This window comes from Diceros bicornis, chromosome 5 (assembly GCF_020826845.1).
Source record: "Diceros bicornis minor isolate mBicDic1 chromosome 5, mDicBic1.mat.cur, whole genome shotgun sequence".
NCBI lineage: Eukaryota > Metazoa > Chordata > Mammalia > Perissodactyla > Rhinocerotidae > Diceros > Diceros bicornis.
The window spans coordinates 61,250,971-61,273,132 of NC_080744.1; the positions used below are offsets into that span (position 1 = coordinate 61,250,971).

Here is a 22,162-nt window from a genome sequence, read left to right on the forward strand (position 1 = left end):
TCTAACAGCACTGGATCTTTCATAGGTCCTCAATAAATACCTGACAGATTGTCTCACCTTTTCTGCATGTAACTTTCTTTGCTCGTGAGGAAGCGTCGCAGCCTTGTCTAGGAGGAAAACAGATCTTTAGAAAGTCATCTAACAGCACAGGAGAATTGGGAGTGTATGGATGTTCTAGCACTAGAGGATGGGAGATGGGTTTAAAAGACACATGTTTATGGTATAGTCATTACAGGTGTTAGGAAGTTTAAGTTCCAAATTTTCCAGATGGGAATGGTGTGAGTAAATGGGTAGGAATCTTACTGATTCCATGTTAATGAGACACACTGAAAGAAACAGAGAGGCAAGAGAAGAAGGGAAAGTAAGAGGAAAGGGAATGAAGAATTTTCCCTAGGGAATTTTTACCAACAGAGGATGGCACAGTCCCCTAGTGGCTAAGTTTCTCAAGACAGCCGAGACCAGAGCAGAGAATCCAATCAGCAGTTACAAAATAAAATCCTACTATATAAAACAGAGAGTATCAATATGGGAGCATGTTAGACACAATGGATCCAATTACCTTTCATTTCCTTTAACTTTGAAAATAGTCTTTCGAAATTCTCCAAATCTCCTCCGCCAGTAGTAAGACTGGCTAATTCCTGAATATCCAGATCTAACATGGGATCTGAAATAAGGATTTGTCACATTATTTGTCACACATTATTTATATATGTGCTAAATACACAGAATCCTAAGGCAATCAATCTTAGCTTTGATGCAAGTCACCACTGAATGAGTGCCCAATGTGGACTAGCTTTACAGCTAGCTCATGGTGCTTCACCCCGCTTGGATGGCTAACGGGCCCTCACAAATGAACAGTAACTTACTTTATCCTTACAACATTGTAATGAGGCAAGGAATCCAGTTTCCATTTCAGAGGTGAGAAAACTAGAGCTCTGAGTTGAAGGGACTTACTTGCTCAAGGTCACAGCTAGTAAGTGTGACCTTGGATTCAGACTTACGTGTTTCCAACTTTAAAGGCCCTGCTCGCTACTAAGGTACACTGATTCAACAATAAATGCCTGAAATTTATACCGCATCTTACTGTACAACAAATATTGTCACATCTATTACTGACAACCACCATATAAGAAGGTTAGGACCGATACCACTGATGGCAATTTAGACATGGAGCAACCTGGATTTAAAAATGAACTCATCTAAAATTACAGCTAGTCAGAGGTAGAGCTGAATTAAATTCCTATTTTATACTACAAATCCTTTATTATTTCTACCTCAGTATGGTGCCTCTTTATCAATGCTTGCTTTTAATCAGAAATTGTACTCATTCTCCACTCCAGGCTGACCACCTCTAGGATGTCTTCCCTTGACTGTCTCAGCTCACAGGTCTCCTTCCTTAGAATGCGTCCCACACTTAGTGTTTATAGAACTGTCTTGGCACTGTCATATGCTACTTTGTACTCTCACGTCTCTCCACCACTACCATAATAAATACGACTACAGTAAGAGAGAGAGTTTACTTTGTGCCTGCACACTGAGTGCTTTAACTTTTACGACTCCATTTCATTTATGCACCAGTGTTGTTAGGAAAGATTTGTTACCCCTATTTTACAGAAGGCGAAACCAAGGCCCACAGAGGCTAAATAACTTACTGACGGTTGTCTCTCACTACTAGTGGTAGAGCCATGATTTGACCCCAGCTGTCCAGGACTCCACGCCCACAACCTTAACCATTACAATACAAGGCCTATCTCTACATTTTGAGACTGTAAGCTCCTCGAAGACAAGGATGATAACTTAATAATTCTTTGCACCTACTACAATGCCATACAGATAATTTGGGGTTAAAAATGCATTTTAGTTAATAAATTTGCTTTAGTTTAATGAGCATGTCATGTTGGCAGTTGGTATACAGGGCTAGAGATAAAAATTCGTGATTTATCTGTGTATAGATGGTAACTGAACTGTGGACAGCGATAGTGTCACATCTTGCTTAAATACAGATTTGGAAGAGGAGCTTAGATGGTGCCTTGAGGAACAGCAATATTTAAAGGCTGGGTAAAGGAGGGTAATCTACCAAAGAAAGAGAAGGACTAACCAGAGAAGTAGGAAGAAAACCAGATGTGTGGGCTGAGTCAAGAGAAAATGTTTCAAAAAGGGATTGACCCATAATATTGAATGCTGCCAAGAGGTCAAGATGAGGACTGGAAAATATCTATTAGATTTGGTGGCATGGAGGTCGCTAGTTAGCTGTTTTAGTGGCAAATGGGGGCAAAAGGTAGATGGGAGTTGAGGAGTGAATGGGAGGTGAGGAATGGAAATAAGTTCAGTAAAGGGAGGAGGGAGATGTGGGCTTAAGGAAGTGTTTTACTTAGTTTGGTTTTGCCATTTTTTTATTTAATTTTGAAATAATTTTAGTCTTACAAAAAAAGTTGCAAAAATAGTATAGAGAGTTCCCATACGCCCTTTACCCACCTTCCCCTGGTATTAATGTCTTATATAACCACAGTACAATTATAAACATCAAGAAGTTAATAATGGTACAGAGCTATTAACTAAACTACAGACTTCATTCAAACGTCATCAGTTTTTCCACTAATATCCTGTTCCAGGATCCTACGCAGAATTTATCTGTCAAATCTCCTTGTCTTCTCCAGTTTGTGAACAGTTCCTTAGTCTTTCCTTATCTTTCATGACTTTGACACTTTTGAAGAGTACTGGTCAGTTATTTTGTATAATGTCCCTCAATTTGGGTTTGTCTGATGTTTTCTTATTAGACTGAGGTTATGCCCCTGTGGCAAGAATACCACAGAAGTGATGTGTCCTTTCAGTGCCGCATATCAGGGGGCAGATGCTGTCACATGTCTTATTACTGGTGATGTTAACCACTTAGTTGGCTTCTCCAGTGTAAAGTTACTATTTCCCTTTCTAATAAATAAATACCTTGGGAGAGATACTTTTAGACTATGCAAATGTCTTGTTTCTCCTCAAACTTTCATTTACTAATTGTAACATCCATCAGTGGATCTTGCCTGTAACGACTATTACTGTGGTGTGTGGCTAATGAAGATTCTATTTCCCTCATTCCTTCTACATTCATTATTGGAATTCTTCTGTAAGGAGGAGCAGCCCTTTCTTTCCTAGTTATTTATTTACTCAATTATTTATTTATATTACTATGGATTCATGGATATTTGTTTTATTCCATGGGTTATAGACCAATACTATATTAATTTTGCTGGCCAAACTGTTCCAGCTTTAGCCGTTGGAAGCTCTTTCAGGTTGGTTCCTGTGCCCTTTCAACATGTCCCCATTCTTTTTTGAGCACTTCATTACTTTCTGGCACCATGAGATGCTCCAGGTTCATCCTGCATTTTTCCTGCTGCAGCCCTGGAATCAACCACTTCTCCAAGTAGCTCTGGTACCTTTTATTGGAGAATGGTATTTAAAAACCAAGACCAGGGCCGGCCCTGTGGCTTAGCAGTTAGGTGCATGCGCTCTGCTACTGGCGGCCCGGGGTTGGGATCCCGGGCGCGCACCGAGGCACCGCTTGTCCGGCCATGCTGAGGCCGCGTCCCACATACAGCAACTAGTGCAACTATGACATACAACTATCTACTGGGGCTTTGGGGGAAAAAAAGGAGGAGGATTGGCAATAGATGTTAGCTCAGAGCCGGTCTTCCTCAGCAAAAAGAGGAGGATTAGCACAGATGTTAGCTCAGGGCTGATCTTCCTCACAAAAAAAAATAATAATAATAAAGTTTCTTTAAAAAAAAAAAAACCAAGACCAAGTGCTAGGTTTGTCCATTGCTACTGGGGTATTGTTGCTTCTAGGCCTGGTCAGCGGATAGAGCTAGGAAATATATACATATGTATACTAACACATGCATACACACATCTATATTTCTCTATTGCTCAAACTATAAGTATATTTTGAAAAACCAGGAGTTCATACTGATACCTTCAATTCCAGTCCAGTACCAAAGTGTTCATCCCAGCCCTCCCCTTTCCTTATTTGTAACTTCTTTCTCTGAGTGTAAGAAACCTAGCTCTCATTATCCATATTTTCTTATTTTTTCAACCCTGATATATATAAAATATATATAATTTCAGAATTTCTAGCCCATACCCCTGTAAGAATCAAATTTATTAAGTACAGTGTAGTATTTCTGGTCAGTCCTTTCTGTTTTTAGCCTTATGGTATCCGATCAGAATAGCATTTCCCCAGTTATTTGGGTTAGTTCTTGTCTTCCCCACCTTCTTCAGTGTGGTTACTGGTTTGTTTTCATGGCAGAGACTCTGGCAGGTTTAAAAGCCAACAGGAAGCATTCAATTGAGAGGACAAGGTTGAATATACTTGAGAGAAAAGAGATTCTATGTAATTTTTTCTTCTTAATGTGTTTCTATAACCAATCACTTGAGTTTTTCTACATGGGTTATCTTAAAATCAGAAAAACAGTTTTAAAAATGTATTACTGCACGTGGGTCTTCTGCAGCAGAAAGAGAAAGTAGAGATGTCAGTAGTGCTCAACAAAAGAGCATTTATAGTTATTGTCAACTAAGCTCCTTGGCCTTCTGGCTTTGGGACAGCAGGCTGGACTCCAGCTTCAGTTCCAGGACCTTCTCGTTAGAGGCCCTTGGACAGGTTATGAAACCGCTCTGGGCCCCACCTGCATCTCCGTAAAATAACTTCTCTGCCAAACTTCATTACCAAATGAGAAAGCGGATATAAAAGAACTTGAAAATGATGTGAAGGGGCTTGTAAAGTTGTATTATTCTCGTTACATTCTGACTACTGTTAAATACTATGAAAAACCTGTGGAATCTGGAGATATAAAGCTGTTTCACCACCTGGTTCTGTCTGTTTTGGTGAAGATGATCTGAATCAAGATCTTGCTAAAAGAATCAGAGAGAAAATGGTACCCACAGATTTGTAATGTATTCATTCTCCTTCCTTTTTCTGACAGCCATCTGCAAGGCTCACATTCATTTGGGGTAAACTATCAATTTTCTTCCCTTGTCCATGTTTAAAGTCAGTTTCCCCCTGGATGATTTATACCCTGATACATCGGCTATTCCAAGTTCCACTGAGTTGTCTCTTGGCAGCCAAAGGAGGAACTTACCCACAACGCTATCAACCTGAGCGTCTGTTGTGCTAGATGCACCACCCCGATGATCCAAGGGGGATTCAGTCCTATTTGCTGCTGGCAAATGGGGCTGCTGTTGAGGAAAACACACACAAGCAATAATTTAATAGTAGGCTACTTCAGAACTAAATCCAAAAAGGCTCACACTTCCACTTGCTAGTTGGCTTTAGAGAAGCAGTAATGGGAGCTAGAGACAGGAGAGATGGAAGAAGGATCAATGTCACACAAAAAAATAAGAGGCTAAAAATTCACTAACTCAGGAGTATTTTCCCTCAAAAATTAGAAAGTGTTATGATTTTGCTATTGACTATTAAAATATATTGTTTGTTTTAAGATTCATGTTTTAGTCAAAATGAGACAATGTACACAATCATATCACAAACAGCTCAGAGACTGATGAGAAAGATGCCTGGAAAGACAATGTGGCACTGTATAATGCGTTCTTGGTCCCAGCACACTGACCAAGGTAAACCTGGACCAGAGTCCTTGAGGACAGAGGGTAGAAATCAGTCTATTAAGCTCACTGAGGGCAGGGACCTTGCCTCGGATTTGTACAGGGCCTTGTACACAGGAAGTACTGAAAAAGAAGCAACAATTTTATTTCATATTTAAAGATCTGAAGGCAACTTTATGCCTTAAGGAAATTCTAGAACATTTTTAAAAGCACTCTAGCAAAAAAACATGGAACAGTCCAAATTGCAAACATCTTGAAGGGCTTACTGCTTTAATGCTGAACTAGCCTTCTCTCAACAAGTACCAGGCACAAGAGGGCTGTTTTAGATTCTCCTTTTCTCTATTTTTAACAGTCTCTGTCACTACTTTAATGGAAAGGAAAAAATGATAAATGGTGTAAAGATTCACAACGACAAGGAGAAATTAAAGCCAAAGCAGAGAAAAGATCCAAGAAAAATCTTTACCTCTGAGGGACAGGTCTCTGCTGACCCAATGCTATGGTTTCCTCCAGCCAACGAGCTGAGAAGGCTAAAGCCTTGGCTCCTATCTGAACAGAAAACATGCAATCACTGATATTTTTTATTTACACTTAAAATTAAAATGATTGTGATGATAAAACAATGGCTATTTCTTCATTATAAAAGTTCAACTATAAAAAACAGTTACTATCAATTACCACACTCTCTAAATTCTGAATAATTTTTTTAAATCACAGAGTATTAACCCAGGTCAAATATAATGGCGGGGCCATTACAACAAACAAAAGCCCACTCAGGGTTCTGTTTGCAAAGATTAACAGCACTGACGTCTTAAAAGTCACTATGAACTAATATGCCAGTATTTTAAACAATCAAAAACATTAAAAAAAATCAATGCCAAGGCATTATTATCAGGTGAAAAGGAACATGCATGCTTTTTAAAAATAAAGCTCTAATTTTGATATGCCATTTGCAGTTACGTCTCCCAATACCCTAGATATTTGTATTTACAGTGGAGGACACGTCTGGAGCAGAACGTCTAGAACTGATGAACGCGTAAGCGCCAGCCCTGATCTGACAATGTTCCCCAGAATCACCTGAGCACTTATTAAAACCACCCCAGCATTCAAGGACCCACTTCAGACTGAGGCAGACTCTCTGGGACAGAGGCCAAGGCATCTGAACTTTTAGCAAGTCCAGGAGAGTCTTAGGATCAGGGAAATTGAAACAACAAAACACTGCCTTAGAGTAGAACATGAAACCCACAATCAAAGACTAACAGTACAGCAGTCAAAGAACTTCTCTCTCAAGAAGACAACTTCCTCCCACCTCGCCTTTCCTCTCCCATCCCTTCCCTGACCCCATTCTCATCTGTCATTTTTTTTCTTTTTTTTGTGAGGAAGACCGGCCCTGAGCTAACATCTATTGCCAATCCTCCTCCTTTTTTTACCCCCAAAGCCCCAGTAGATAGTTGTATGTCATAATTGCACATCCTTCTAGTTGCTGTATGTGGGACGCGGCCTCAGCATGGCCGGAGAAGCGGTGTGTCGGTGCGCGCCCGGGATCCGAACCCGGGCCACCAGCAGCGGAGCGCGCGCACTTAACCGCTAAGCCACGGGGCCGGCCCTTCATCTGTCTTTAAACCACCTACAGACTTCCCACATCCTCTCCCCTGCCAGGTGAAACCTGTTGTCGGATAGTCACACAGAGGTATCAAAGCAAGAGAACCCCTCACAGTCTCCATCCTCCTTCCTTTCACTAGGGGAGATTTGCCTTTTAAACTGGATGAAGCCCCCTCCATGGTATGCTGGGTCTAGGCCTGCAGCTTCTTCCAGCCTGACCTCTCACCACGTGGGCAGTCGCCTAGCCTACCCACTGCCCGCAGCCATCAGCCCAGCACACCTAGGCCTTAAGGCTACAAAGGCGCTGGGCAGCACCAGAGCCTGCGGCTGCCCTGCTGCTTTTCCTGCTCCACAACCTCAACAGTGGCTGCAGCGCCAAAGGTGCACGCGTACTCCTGGAGCCCCCTTCCACCTCCTCACCCAACTTCCTCACTCTGCAAGAACTCTCCAGGCCAAATGCCTGGGTGTGCCCCGTCCAAAGACCGGGCATCATCAAGGTTTGCAGCAAGGTAGGCAGTGGAGGCTCAGGGCTGAGAGAAGCAGATCCACGTGCTGTCCCACACTGATGGTTTCACAGAGCCTGGGTATGTTTATTTCAACATCAGCATAATTCTTTCTTTCTGGCCAGTGTGCTATAGATTTTAAAGCAGTTGTATGCAGTTATGCAATCCTCAGGGATTTTACACATCAAGAGGATACATGAGAGCTCTTACATTATACTTCAGGCTCTTTGTACAAGAGGCATGATCTGAGTAATAGAGTACTGCTGTAAGAGAGCCCTCACTTTTATTACTGGAAATAACTTGGACTTTGGGTAATTTTCAAACCCATTTCACAAATCTTTCTATATTCCAATTCCACAGCTTATGTGTTTCCTCTGGTGGGCATTACCAAACTTGGCAGGCCAGACTGCAGTCCACGAAGAATAAGTAATACAGTGTCAGTTTAGGCATGTTATTAGCCCAAAACAGTCTATTTAAAATGCCCCATTCTTTACACAGGCTGCCTCCAACAACAGGAGCTGGGAGGGATAGGAGTTCGAGCCTATGTACCGTAAACCTTTGTGTATCTTTCGACTTTCGTTCCGTGTTCATATGTTTATCTATTCAAAGAGATTTTTTTTTAATTTAATGATTATATGCTATGTATATTTTACCACAATAAAAAAGTTGAATGCAACAATTCTAATAATGGATAAAATTATGAAAAAGTCAGAACAGGGGGAAGAGAGCTGGGCTAGTGGTCAGAAGGCCTGGATTTCATTCCTGGCTCTGCCTACCAGTGTGTTCTTGGACAAATTAATTAATCTTTCTGTGCCTCAATTTTCTGATCTGTAAAATAAGAGGGTTGCTATACACAGTTGTTAAGATCCTTTCCACTCTAGAAGTTTGTGATTTTATAAAGTAAAGAGGCATTCTTCAGCCTCTTGACAGTAACTCTGAATTAGCTGGGCTTAGGTATTTTTTAAAATTACTTAATACAGAGAAAAACAAGAACCTTAAATTTCAGAAGGCTTTTAAGGTTCACAGACGACTATGAGTTTATAATTAGGTTTCAGGCTAATTATAATAAGCTGGAATGGCTTTTGTTCAGTATTGTCTTATAAACAATGGAGAATTTAGTCAACCGAGAGTTCACTATGTTCCACTGCTTATATTTTAAGGAAGTTAGAAACAAATTTTCACAATTAGAAAAACAATTCATTTTTGTTTATCCAAAGCAGATTGCTTACACATTAATGTTGCTCAAAAAACTTGGATGATATTTTATACACCTATGGTTAAAGAAACTCTCAGTCCTGCCTAGTCCAATGTTTAGGAAAATTCTGCCCATGTACACCCACTATAAAACTATTCTTCTTATAGAAAAGGATTACATAAATCTTTTCTTGTTTGTCAGATTTTTCTCCCCAGGATTCAGGGCATGGAAATGCCATCCCTATTAAGAAGGATTTATTCCTTTAGCAAGTAGTTGTTGAAACTGGTGTTAGCATCTCTGGTTTTACTGATGCCACAAAAGACTAGACTAGGAAGAAATAAAATCATCTACCTACTCAACTGATTCTTCTGGAACTTCAGAGCTGCAGAAAGGAGAAGTTTTTAAGTGATGTAAAATAAATTATTCTGGAAGGCATAATAAGTATATTAAACTCTGGTCCTAAAAACATCTAATTCAGTTTCAGTAGACTAGTAAATTGGAATAATAGATAAAAATGATAGTGTCATGAAAAAATCTAGTGGTCATTAGCAGAGAATTCTTCCAGGAAGTGTCAGAAACAAAATTATAGCCTCTAGAATAAAGATTTGAAATGAGATATTCTCAAGCCTTGGGGAATAGCTTGTATTTATGGATATACTCATTTTTTAATAAGAAGTTTCAAGAAAACTTGAAATACATGAAATTGTTTGGATATCTCTTTACAAATCTGAAGCCACATTATTATAGAAACATAAAATGCATTTCACATAGCAATTCTGACTTACCTGAGACATTTAGAGAATTAAAAACCTAGGTAAAAAGGGAAATTTTAGTACTATGGGGAAAGAAGAAAAGTAGTTCTAAAAAAAGTATTTTTTTCCTGCTAGTTTTTCTGCTCTTCTCTCACTTCTCCACTATGTTGTCAAGGCAATATGACGAGCATGTGAATTTGGAGATGGATAAAAGCATGGATCTGAATCCTAGTCCTGCCACTTACTGTGTGGTCTTATACAAATTATGCCCGCTCTCTACCTCAGTTTCTACATTTACGCAGTGGGTATAACAATACTCACCCTGCAGAACTATTGTAAGGGTTAATAATAATAATAGCTAATGTTTACTGAGTGCTCAGTATGTGCAAGGTAACATTCCAAGTACTGAACATACAATGCTTCTTTAATCTTCACCACAACCAAAATATGCCTTCTAGACACAAATAGAAATCAACATATATCTTCTTTATTTCATTATCCTCTTTTACAGAGGATTTATTTATTATTCTCTTTTACAGAGTAAACTGTAACTCAGAGAGATTAAGTAATTTGCCCAAAGTCACATAGCTGGAACCTGAACCTGAAATCCAGAACTCTCTGATTCTAAATTCCATACTCTCTCCATTAAGCGCAGAGGTAACATGAAAGAATAAAGAGTTGAGACAGTCAGTGTTTGATATACAGATACTGGATACGACACAAACTTGGGTCAAGTGCAAAAAGATGTCTTTTTATTCATATACAGTTCTCTTTTGTCAGTAATCCTTCATGATGCCCCTGGTTTAGACTGATTTTAACTGAACTAAGCTGAAGAGTTTGGGACTGAATAATTAATCATATGCCACTCATTAAGTGATCCCAGCCCAACCCCATAACTCTGGAGGCATTGGTCACATAAAACTAGTGGCAGACAGAGTCCTGTGCATCCCTGCCTCTACCTACCAAATGCTTATAGCAAAGCCAAATGTCCCCTGGGGGTCAAAATCGCCTCCAACTGAGAACCACTGGTATAGATCTACTAATTAGGACAGGAAATTTCTGATGAAAATTCTCAGATTTTAAGTCATTTCTTGAAAAGATTTTCAATGAAAAAAGAGAATAAAAACACATAAAACATTCGATCTTTACCTCCTGTCAGCATTAGAAATATCCTCCCCCTAATGTGGGAAAGTTCTCTAGGGGACTTCAGCCCATAATCACTTCTCCCTCAGCACCATTTGCCTTTGTTGTCCTTACTGTTCAATTAGCCCTCTAGAGAACATGCTGGTATAAATATTTGTCTTGAGTTTATCTGCCATCCTTAACTATATCATATACTCCTTGCAGACACAGACATTAGCTAAGGGTTCTTCTACCTTCCATAGCTCCCAGCATAGTGCTAAATTTCCGGGGAATGCTGAAATATCCGCTGACAGCCTGATATGACTGTCAGACAGAGGCTGCAAACATCAGCTAAACAGAGAAGCTTTTACTTCAAATTTATATATACTGCTCACAATACTGAGAATTTCCATGACCACACCCCCAAAATGCCTTAGATGACCTGTTATATATATTCTGTGTTCATATTTCAGTTTTTATTTCTTTAATGCAGCAATTATTTGGCATTACCTTAAGAAGCTCAAGTTTTCCCCATATTTTAAGTTTTCTTTACATCCCCTACCTCTCCCCATAAAATATTTTCTTTTCCACCCATGTGATAAACATGACCAAACTTACCATAACCACAAATAAGATATTTCAATTTATACAGAGAAGCTATGCCTATTTTCAAATGATATTTTTAAATCACATCATACTATCTGCATAAAAACTTATTTTAAGCAAGGACTCCATCAGAAACGATTTCACTAGTATTAGGGAAATAAGCCTACACTTTTATATCACATTCCATTTCTACTTGACAAATTGAAATGAAATGTTTTTGAAATCACAAAAGAATTAGAAGAACCAGTTTATTCTCTTTTACTAAACTACTGCTTGAAAAGGACAAAACTTTGAAGTATATTATTTAAAAAACGTGCTTATTTAGAGAAATAGGCTTAAGCATTCACTGTATCTGGCTCCACCACTGGCTTGGATTCAGTGAATCTGTGCTCTCCCCATGACACCTGGGACACCTGCTCACAAGTCAAGAACTATTTCTGCCAATACTTGAACATACAATGAACATGAGCAGAGAGTAATCAGACTACGTTTTTTCCCTTTTCCTGATTGTAAACAATATGTTCATTGCAGAAAATTTGGGAAATAGAGAAAAGTATAAAGAAGAAAATTAAATCACCAAAAATGCCAACTAATACTTTGGTATACATCCTCCTGGTCTTTTTTTCTATGCACACACACACAAACTCTAATAAACTGAACTCAACATTAGAACAAGTGTTGTCTTTTCCAAAGTTGTAAAGGAAGGTTTTATGCTAATTCCAATAATGGTTCCATTGTAAAGTTCTATCTCCAGAGCCTGAAGCAGACTCTTGAAAATCCTCAAAAGAATGTTTAGAATCAAGTCAAAAATCATTCAGAACCAAGTGTGGGCAGTAATGAGAGCAATGAAACAAGACTTTACCACGAAGAAAAAGATGACTTTTCTTATGTGGTTCATAACCAGCTCTAAAAATAATTCCAGGGGCCGGCCCGGTAGCGCAAGCGGTTAAGTGCGCGCGCTCCGCTGCGGCGGCCCGGGGTTCGCTGGTTCGGATCCCGGGCGCGCACCGACGCACTGCTTGGCAAGCCATGCTGTGGCGGCGTCCCATATAAAGTGGAGGAAGATGGGCACAGATGTTAGCCCAGGGCTGTCTTCCTCAGCAAAAAAAAGAGGAGGATTGGCGGATGTTAGCACAGGGCTGATCTCCTCACAAAAAAAAATAAATAAATAATAATAATAATAATAATAATTCCAAAGGAAGGCTACCAAAAATGTTTTGTAAGGTGGCCGCAGGAGGCCTGCAGTGTCTCCAGGGTGACTAATTGAAGAGATCTCCCACCATTTATTTGCTTATGGATAACTTTGGGGTGAGTTTTTAAAACAAAGTCTCATCATTTTACTCATACATTTATTCACACTTCCCTCTTCCCCTTTTTCTCTTAGAATCTCCACCCAATTATGCCTTCTACACACACACACAGAGAAATTAATAGATGTCTTATTTATTTTATTTTTGACCATAACATTCACAGTTAGACAACTGTCAGAGATTATTCAAATCATTTTTTTGGTTCCACAATATCAGGCACTGGGATAAAAAGAGGAGCCACTCACTGACTCAAGGAGCTCAGATCCACAGAACGCAATGTTGGTATAATTCTACCCTATCCTAGGATTAGGACCCTGGGGTCCACAGACATGATGCCATTTTCCCAATATCACCTTGGCAGAGACAGACCCTATGAGAACCCTCTTCCTAAACCATTCTTCCTCTCAGTAATTTGATGTTGTTTTATTTTCTGTAACATCAAATTCAAATTTTTATTTAATCATTTTTTACTCCCTCTTAAAAAAAACATTATATTAATTAGCCATCTACTTTCTCAGGAGAGTAGCCCAGGTACCAGGTAGCCAGATAGACCTTGTGTTTTTAGTACTCATTTCTTGCCACTGCTCTGCACGTCAGTTGCAAATGATTCCTTAAACTGGAATCTGGGATTTCCGCCATGGTATCTTGTTACCAAGTAAATTCAGGGGAACATACATTAACAGATAATCAATTCCTTTCACTTATAATACGAATACAGAAAACTACCATACGAAAGAGTTGTTGTTTCTACTATTAAAATTCCACTTAATCCTTGCCCACCTGCATCACTGGAGATTAAACTATAAGAAATAAACTCTAAGTAAACTCTCAGGGCTTTTGAAATCCAATCTCTACAATTATTGTTTACCACTGGGGGATCACAGTCACAACTCTGTAACATTTGTTTAGTCTAATGCCTCCTTCACTGATTAGAAACAGTAAAAGATCACAGAACTTCCCCTTCCTTGCCCTTCACTCAGTGGTAGTATTTATAAAAATACCCAATGAATACCCAAAAGCCAGGAGTTCAGTCCTCATCAGTGCTCAGGTGACAAAGCCTGGGATGGGGGCCTTGGGGTAACATTAAACTGACACTTTAAACGAGGACACTGTGTATAATGTCACCTTCCTATGTGAAACAATAAGTGACAACTTCGTGTAAAAAACAAAACAAAGCAACTCATCAGACTTCTACTAACCATTTTCTTTTCTTTGCCCTTAAAATCAAGTCTTATTTACTGAGTGCCTCCCAAGTTCAAGGCACAGTACTGGGCATGATGCTTGATCATCTAATGATAATAAATGACTTTGCAACTAGGGTTTTGGATGTACCAGACAAATGGAAAGGAAAGGCAACCTCACCAGAGACCAAAGGGGGGGGGAGTGGTGGATTCATATTGACCCACAGTTTCTCTTTTCATGAAGATAATAAGGGGACATTATCAAACTATAAAAGATAGCCTCAAACGGTAGGTCTCCACAGCCATAAGCCTGGCTCTGACAGGCACTGAGGGTAACTCAATCAGACAGCTGAGATTTTATCTACCTCTCTTTTCTTGAGCCACAGCCAGACTTTCAGGTGGAGGAAATGTAAGGCAGACAGTATAGGAAAGGTTATACAGTGAGCAAATTGATGTGGATGGAGACAGCTAAAAAGCACAGCCCAATTGTAAAGTCAGTCCTAACCACTTCATTTCCTGGGCCATTTGAAGTCCTGTGTTTAATGCATATAGTGGAAACTCTGACTTCCTAGAGGAAACCCTAGAAGTCTGACCTTTACAATGATATATGGGGATTTCCTCTAAGGCTGAGCTTAGCACATACAACCAGATCCTTCAGCTCAGTGTTTCTCAACCATTTTCATCATAGCCCCTAAAGGAAAAACTTCTGGTTCCTTCTCTACTCATAACCAACACTTCTGACACCAGATGTGTGGGTTTTTCCACACCAAGCAATTCTCCAATTCTTGGAGGACACCAGCTGGGTGTCCTACCATTTAACTCTGTTCTGACGCTAACTGATGGGAGTTAGTGCAGACCCCCCAGGTTAAGGGCTCAGTCTCACAGGGCTCCCCCCACCCCCGACTTCAGGCACCAATTGCAGGTCTCAGGTTGTCACCTGTACTTCTGACAACTGGCCATAAATTGGGGGTTCCCATGACCCCTTCCTTAAGTTTGATCATTTGCAAGAACAGCTCACAGAACTCTGGAAAACAGTTTACTTACTAGATTACCAATTTACTATAAAAGAATATAACTCTGGAACAGCCAGACGGAAGAGACGCATAGGGCAAGGTATCTGGGCATGCCACCCTCCCAGCACCTCAATGTGTTCACCAACCCGGAAACTCTCCAAACTCCACTGCTTAAGGTTTTTACAGAGGTTCCACTACCAGGCATGATTGATTAAATCACTGGCCATTGGTGATTAACTCTACCTCCAGCCCTTCTCCCCTCCCCAGAGGTCAGGGGGTGAGGCTGAAATATTCAACCCTCTAATCACATGGTTGGTTTCCCTGATAACCAGCCCCCATCTTTAGGGGCTTTACAAAAGTCACTGCATTAACATAAACTCAGGTGGGGTTGAAAGCGGTGTGTTATTGAATAACAAAAGATGCTCCTTTCACCTTTATGGCTCTGGAGTTGAAAGCGGTATGTTATTGAATAACAAAAGATGCTCCTTTCACCTTTATGGCTCTGGAGTTGTCTCAGCAGCCAGGACAAAAACCAAATATTAATTTATTGTATTACATTAGGAGCTCTGTGCCAGGAACTGGGGACAAAGACACACTCCTCTCGGGGCCTTTTTAGATATTTCTTTCCTAATCGTGACACACCCTCCTCACTGAAATATTAATATGGCAGATATACTTTATACATGTTTACATATTATACGTATATCTGTCCTTTATACATAAAAAGAGTAATATTTTTTTACCCCCACCCCTCGAATCAATTTTTACCCCTTTAGGGGAGATAATGCCCTGTTAAGAATACATGGTTTTGCTTATGAAACAAGACATTGGTAGAGCCAAGAATATAAAACTAGGTTATTACAGGTTAACCCAGAATTTATGTCTCTATATCAGGAAGATTTATAATAATCTTAATAATAAATAAATAAATTATAATCTTTCTGGAATAATAATTTGCCTACAACTGTAGTACTATAATTTAACGTGTTTGCTTTTATCATCTGAAATTAAGTAACAAAAACACATTAACTGAGCGCCTACCATGTTCAAATAAGAGCCTTAACTCAAACTGAAGAGAATAATCTGTTGTGACTCGAAGTAAAATAATTTAAAATGAACTCTGTCACTCAGAAGAAATGCATAAATATTTATTACATTAACTACCCAGGAGCCTTACCTCTACTTTGGATTAAGGGCAGAACGATGGGATTGAGTGGGTATCAACACCATTTCAGACAGCCCTTTAAAAAGGATTTATTTAAAACGCAATAAGCAAAAAAGTCCAAAACCTCAGATATGATCATTACTTCCAGTCTGTCTCATTAAAATCTTACTCAGTACGCAACACTTAGGCTGAGGGGGTTTTGTAGGGAATGAACTCATTTGGCTCTGCCAATAATTTCCCATGCAGCCTGGGTAAATTATTTAACTGCTCCGTGTTCATTTCTCTAACCAGCCAATAATGTTAATCAACACACTGTAATGGAAAAACACACAACACTCCTGGTCAGGAGACCTGCCCTCTGGTCCCACCTTAGCTACTGACTCACTGTGTGAAAACGGGCAAGTCACCTCTCCTCCGAGGCCTCATTTTCCCCCTTCTATAAAAGGAAGACGTCACACTAGATGCATGCATGGAGATTCTACGTGCTAAATGCCTTCACCCAGCTAATTCATAGACACTATCACACCAAACAAAACAATGCCCCCTATTAAATTCTGTAAAATTCAAGAACATGTAATCTGAGTCAACCCAGCCAGTACAAGACTTGGTAGAAAAAGTATTGCATAGAAAAACACTGAAAAGAAAAACATGACTGCTCTCCAAGATAACAGTCTTAAAAGTTTAGGCCAAGTACCTTCCTAACTTGAATTAGGTACAACTATCATTCATGAGAATTCACTGTATCCCCTTTTTGAACCATATCTATTTTCTGCCTGGATCATCTCTTAGTGTAATAGGTTCTCCAAAAATTACCTCCTGGGATTTGGGAAATCAAGTCTGTGTTTACCTTATACACATCTTATACTACAGACTCCAATTAAATCACTTCTCAGCTTTGGTTTTTCCAAACTTATTACTTTAGATGATCTCCATTCTTCCCACCCCCTTGTTCACTTCAGTAGCCCTGAGCTAAATCTTTTCCGTTGGAACTTTCTTCACCTCCTAGGAAGACTAGGAAGAGTGATCAAAATGAAAGCCAGTAACAGGGAGAAGCAGGAAAAATACATCATTGAGAGAGAAAATTTTGACCACTGGTCTCAGCTCTATGACACTAAATAAAATAAACATTATTTCCCCAAAATAAAAAGATATCCTAGCTGCTGAGAATTAACAGGACAGTTCTTTGATTTCTCTATGCAATTAATTGCTTCTAACACTGCTTCACCAAGTATTGAGGTGCCTGTTATTTGAAGCATTCAACCAAAAAGGGTGGATGATCATCTGACAAGGATGCTGTAGGAGCCATTCCTGCACTGGATAGAACAGACTAGCTCAAAAGTTCCTAACAGTTTTCTATCCCAATGGAGTTGACAGATACGTCATCCTATCAACCTACTCGTAATACTGGCTTACTAGTTAAAGTCTTGATTGTCAATGGGAGCCAGGCAACTCTTTCAGAGGGTGTCTGTAGCATTTGATATGCACTCCCCTACCTCCAGTGGGTCTCAGTTGAGAATCACTGGATATGATTCCAGAGAAGATATTCCTCTGAATATGATAACCTCATACAGTCCATCTTTATTTGAAGTCAAGTGTCTAAGACACTTTGCTACCATCATCTAACAGATCCCCCAATCATTTCCCCTCATTTTTTCACAGTTTTAATTACTGGCTCACTGTCATTTTTTCCAATACTAGTTCTGTCTGAATTCTTGGCAAGTTCAATACACATATAGATGATCCTTCCAACAATCTGACTCTCAGTTCACTGAATTTTTGTTTCAGCGATGTTGTCCTCTACCCTACTTCAGCCACATATTCCCATGGTCATACTCGAAGACCTTATTATTATCAATAACTACAATCCCTCCATAATCTCAATTTCATGCATCACACTCTCAGACCACCACCTATCTTTCCAGCTCACTCCTTCTCTATAGTACCTCAAATCAACTATCCTTCAACCGCACTGGGACCTCAAAACCACCAACTTTTCACTGACCCTTTCCCCACTGATTTCTCTCTCCTTTTCTTATTCAGCTTAAATTCCACAGTCAATCATTATAATTATTCTCTTATGTATACTATCTAAACCCTTGCTTAATCTTGCTGTGATACTTTTGCTTGGTAAAAGCACAACTGATTACTCCATGGCTGCACCCACGTAGCTTAAGGGAGCTGAGGAACACATGAACACACACACACACAACCACGCTGCCTGCTTCACTTTAAATTTATCATACCAAATTTCAAGTGGGCCTCTTCATGCTGGCAATCATACTTTATTTACATCCCTAGGTTTATCTACTCTCTCTCTATCTCTCCTAGATGACTTTCACATTTTCTTCTCTCTCCTCAAATTCTAACGCTACCTCCTTCTGCCCTCTCATTTAATAACCTTGCTTCAATTTTCTTTCTTAGTGAAGTTGGAAGCCATCAGAAGAAACTTCCACAGATTTCCATACCACATCTCTCCACCCAGCAACATTTGCACCCACATACTCTCTTCCTGCCTCTTTCCACAGATTTACCTTCCTCCTCCTATCCAAAGCCAATCCGTCCACCTGTACACTAGAGCCCACCCCGTCTCACCTACTCAAGGACATCACTCCAGCAATTCTCCCTTCTCTCTCCTACTTCATCAGATTTTCACTCTCTACTGGATCTTTCCATTCAGTCTACAAACATGTTGCTCTTACTCTCATTTTAAAAAAATAATAAAACTCAACCACACTATTCTCACTAGCTCCCACCTATTTCTTTGATCCTTTTTCCTGCAAAAATTTCAAGAGTGGTTTATAGTCACCATCTCCAATTTCTCTCCTCCCAAACCTACTTCACCGAAACTACACTCTTCAAGGTCATTAATGATCTCCACATTGCTAAATCCAAAGGTCAATTCTTAGTTCTCATCTTACTTGACCTATTAGCAGCATTTGGCATAGCTGACCACTCCTCCCACCTTGACAACACTTGACTTTTGCTTCTAGGACTCTACACTCTTGGTTCTCTGACCTCACTGATCACCCTTCCTCAGTCTCTTCTGCTGGTTCCTTCTCTTCTCCCTATTCTCTCTTTTTTGTTTTTTCTCCTGAGGAAGATTTGCCCCAAGTTAACATCCACTGCCAATCTTCCTCTTTTTGTACGTGAGCCGCCACCACAGCATGGCCACTGACAGACGAGTGGTGTAGGTCCATGCCCAGGAACTGAACCCAGGCCGCTGAAGCAGAGCACGCCGAACTTAACTACTAGGCCACCAGGTCTGGCCCTCTTCTCCCTATCCTCTTGATGTTGGAATGTCCCTACGCTGAGTCCTTGGTGCTCTTTATTTACTCCACTTACTCCCTTGGTGATCTCATCCAGGCTCAAGGTTTGAAATGCCATGCATATGCCTCTCTTCTTGAACTCTACACATCTATCCAACTGTCCGCTTGACATCTCCATTTGGAAGTCTAATAGCCATCTCAAAGTTAACATGTCCAAAACTGAATTACTGATATGTCACCCTGCCCCTCAAAGGCTGCTTCATCTGCAGCTTCCTCATTGCAGTTGATGGCCACCTATCCTTCAGGCTGCTCAGGCCCAAATCCTGGGGTCCTCCTTGACTGCTCTCTTTCTCTCATACCTCACATCCAAACCGTCAGGAAATCATGCTGGCTCTACCTCAAAATATATCCAGAATCTCACCTTTTCTTACCCCTTCCATTGCTACAACTCTGTTCTGAGCCACCACTGTCTCTCACCTGGAATACTGCAATAGTCTCCTAAGAGATCTTCTTGGTTCCTCTTTACCTCCACCATCTAGTCTCTACACAGCAGCCAGAGTGATCTTTTTAGACCTGAAGTCAGATCCTGTCTCTCTACTCAATGCCCTGCGATAGCTCCCAGTAACTCTGAGTAAATGTGAAAGTACTGGCCTACAAAGCCCTAAATAATCTGGTCCTCCATTATCTCTCTGATCTTCTCCCCTCCTCAGCCACAGAGCGTTCCTTGATGTTCTTCAAACAAATCAGGCATACTTTCACCTTAGGGCCTTTGCTGTTCCCTATGCTCTTCTCCCAGATATCCACATGGCAAAACACCTCATCTCCTTTCTCAGATCTCAAGCTCTCCAGAAGACCCACCCTGACTACCCTATTTAATATTGCAATCTACTCGGCAATCTCAATACCCTTAACCCTGCTTTACTATTTTTTCCATATCATTTATCATCTTCCAACATACTATGCAACTTACTAATGACTTGTATTGTCTAGTGACTACGGCCTCCCACCAGGAGGAAAACTCCACAAGGGCAGACATTTTTGTTCATTTTGTTCACTGATGTATCCCAAATACACAGACCAATGCCTGACACACAAAAAGTACTTAATAAACATTTTTTTGAATGAATAAATGAACACTTGAAACCAGACCTTAAACTGTGGACCAGAGAGAGATTTGAGGAAAACAGAAGAAAAACTCAAATGGCCCAGACACACCTAGGGTCTCAATTATGCCCCTAGGCAATTAGCTACTTACAAAGGCTGTATTCTTTCTTTCAGATCCCAAGGAGGATTGTCGACTTTGTCATGACACTAGCCCATACTAGAAACAAACACCGAGGAAGTACAGAGCGCAGCACCCACTATTCTCACCTTCGCCTCCAGGTGACCTCACTGGGCACAGCCCTGTCTCTTTCCTCTGGCTTTGTAAGTCACATGAGTGGCTTGCAAATACCACAATTTAGAAATGGGAGAAAGCAAGTCAGTCTAATGCAGGGCTAATGCAGCTTTCAAAATGCCTAGTTTACGACCATGGATTAAGCACCGACACTTACAAGCTAGAACTAGATGACTATCATTCATGTCAGTGGATCTCAACCAGGGCTGCTATTTGAATTCCTGAGGCACTTTAAAAAATACTATAGCTGCCCCTCCCTTCTGAAATAAAGGGTCTGGGTGAGGTCCAGACAGCACAGGTTATAAACGCTTCCTAGGTGATTCAAATGTGCAGCCAGAGCCAGGAGCCCAGGATGGAGATCAACTTCATTTTCCAGATTAAAAATAAAGCCCAGGCAGAATGAGACCGCCTAAAGTCACATAGCTGAGTGGCAGTGTTGGGACTGAAAACCATCACTTGATTCTTTAGAGAAACAGCAGTAAAGGAGAAATTTCATTACAACATAGTAATTTATAAAGCTATGTGTTATAGTAGTTAAGACTTCAAAATTATACAGATCAGGGCTTTGACAGTTAACGACTAATATTAGTGGTTCTCAAACTTCGCTGCATATTATAATTACCTCGAGATAATTACCTGGAGAAGATTTTAAAAGTCTCTATGCCCAGGCCTCACCTCCTACCAATCAATACAGAGTCTCTGGGAGTGAGATTCAGGCATCAGTACTTTTTAAGGTTCCCCAGGTGATTCCAATGTGCAAACAAGTTTGAGAACCGATGAGTTACATAACCTGGAGGAAATCACTTGACCTCTTTAAGCCTAACTCATGGATATTGTGATTAAATAAGATAATGCACGTACATAAGCAGCTGCTATTAGTATGATTACCACCCCACTTCCTTCTACCATCACTATCATCATTAGTGGTATTCTTTCCCTCTTACTGAGATATTATTCACATATTATAGCATTCACCTTTTTTAAAGTGTAAAATTCGGCAGTTTTTAGTATATTCACAAAGTAGTGTAACCATCACCACTATCTAATTCCAGAACATCTTCATCACCCCAAAAAGAAACCCCGTACCCAGCAGTAACCCCTCCTCCCAGCCCCTGGGAACCACTAATCTACTTTCTATCTCTATGAATTTAACTATTCTGGACATTTCATATAACTGGAATCATAAAATATGTCACTTTTGTGTCTGGCTTTTCTCACTTAGCATAACGTTTTTTTGGTTTTTTTTGTGAGGAAGATTGTCCCTGAGCTAACATCCACGCCAATCCTCCTCTTTTTGCTGAGGAAGACTGGCCCTGGGCTAACATCCGTGCCCATCTTCCTCTGCTTTATATGGGACACCACCACAGCGTGGCCTGACCAGCGGTGTGATGCGAGCCCACGATCCGAACTCAGGCCACCAGCAGGAGCGCGCGCGCACTTAACCGCTGCGCCA

General features: G+C 40.3%; 1 protein-coding gene across 1 annotated transcript in view; it reads right to left on the reverse strand.

Annotated features, from left to right (window-relative positions):
• AAGAB (alpha and gamma adaptin binding protein) overlaps positions 1-22,162 on the reverse strand; it is a 48,926-nt gene that overhangs the window by 2,391 nt on the left and 24,373 nt on the right. The window contains exons 6-9 of the mRNA XM_058541924.1: positions 6,065-6,147; positions 5,124-5,220; positions 560-664; positions 58-107 (exon numbers count right to left, since the gene is read on the reverse strand). Coding sequence (XP_058397907.1) covers positions 58-107; positions 560-664; positions 5,124-5,220; positions 6,065-6,147 — 335 coding nt within the window. The remainder of the gene's footprint in view (positions 1-57; positions 108-559; positions 665-5,123; positions 5,221-6,064; positions 6,148-22,162) is intronic.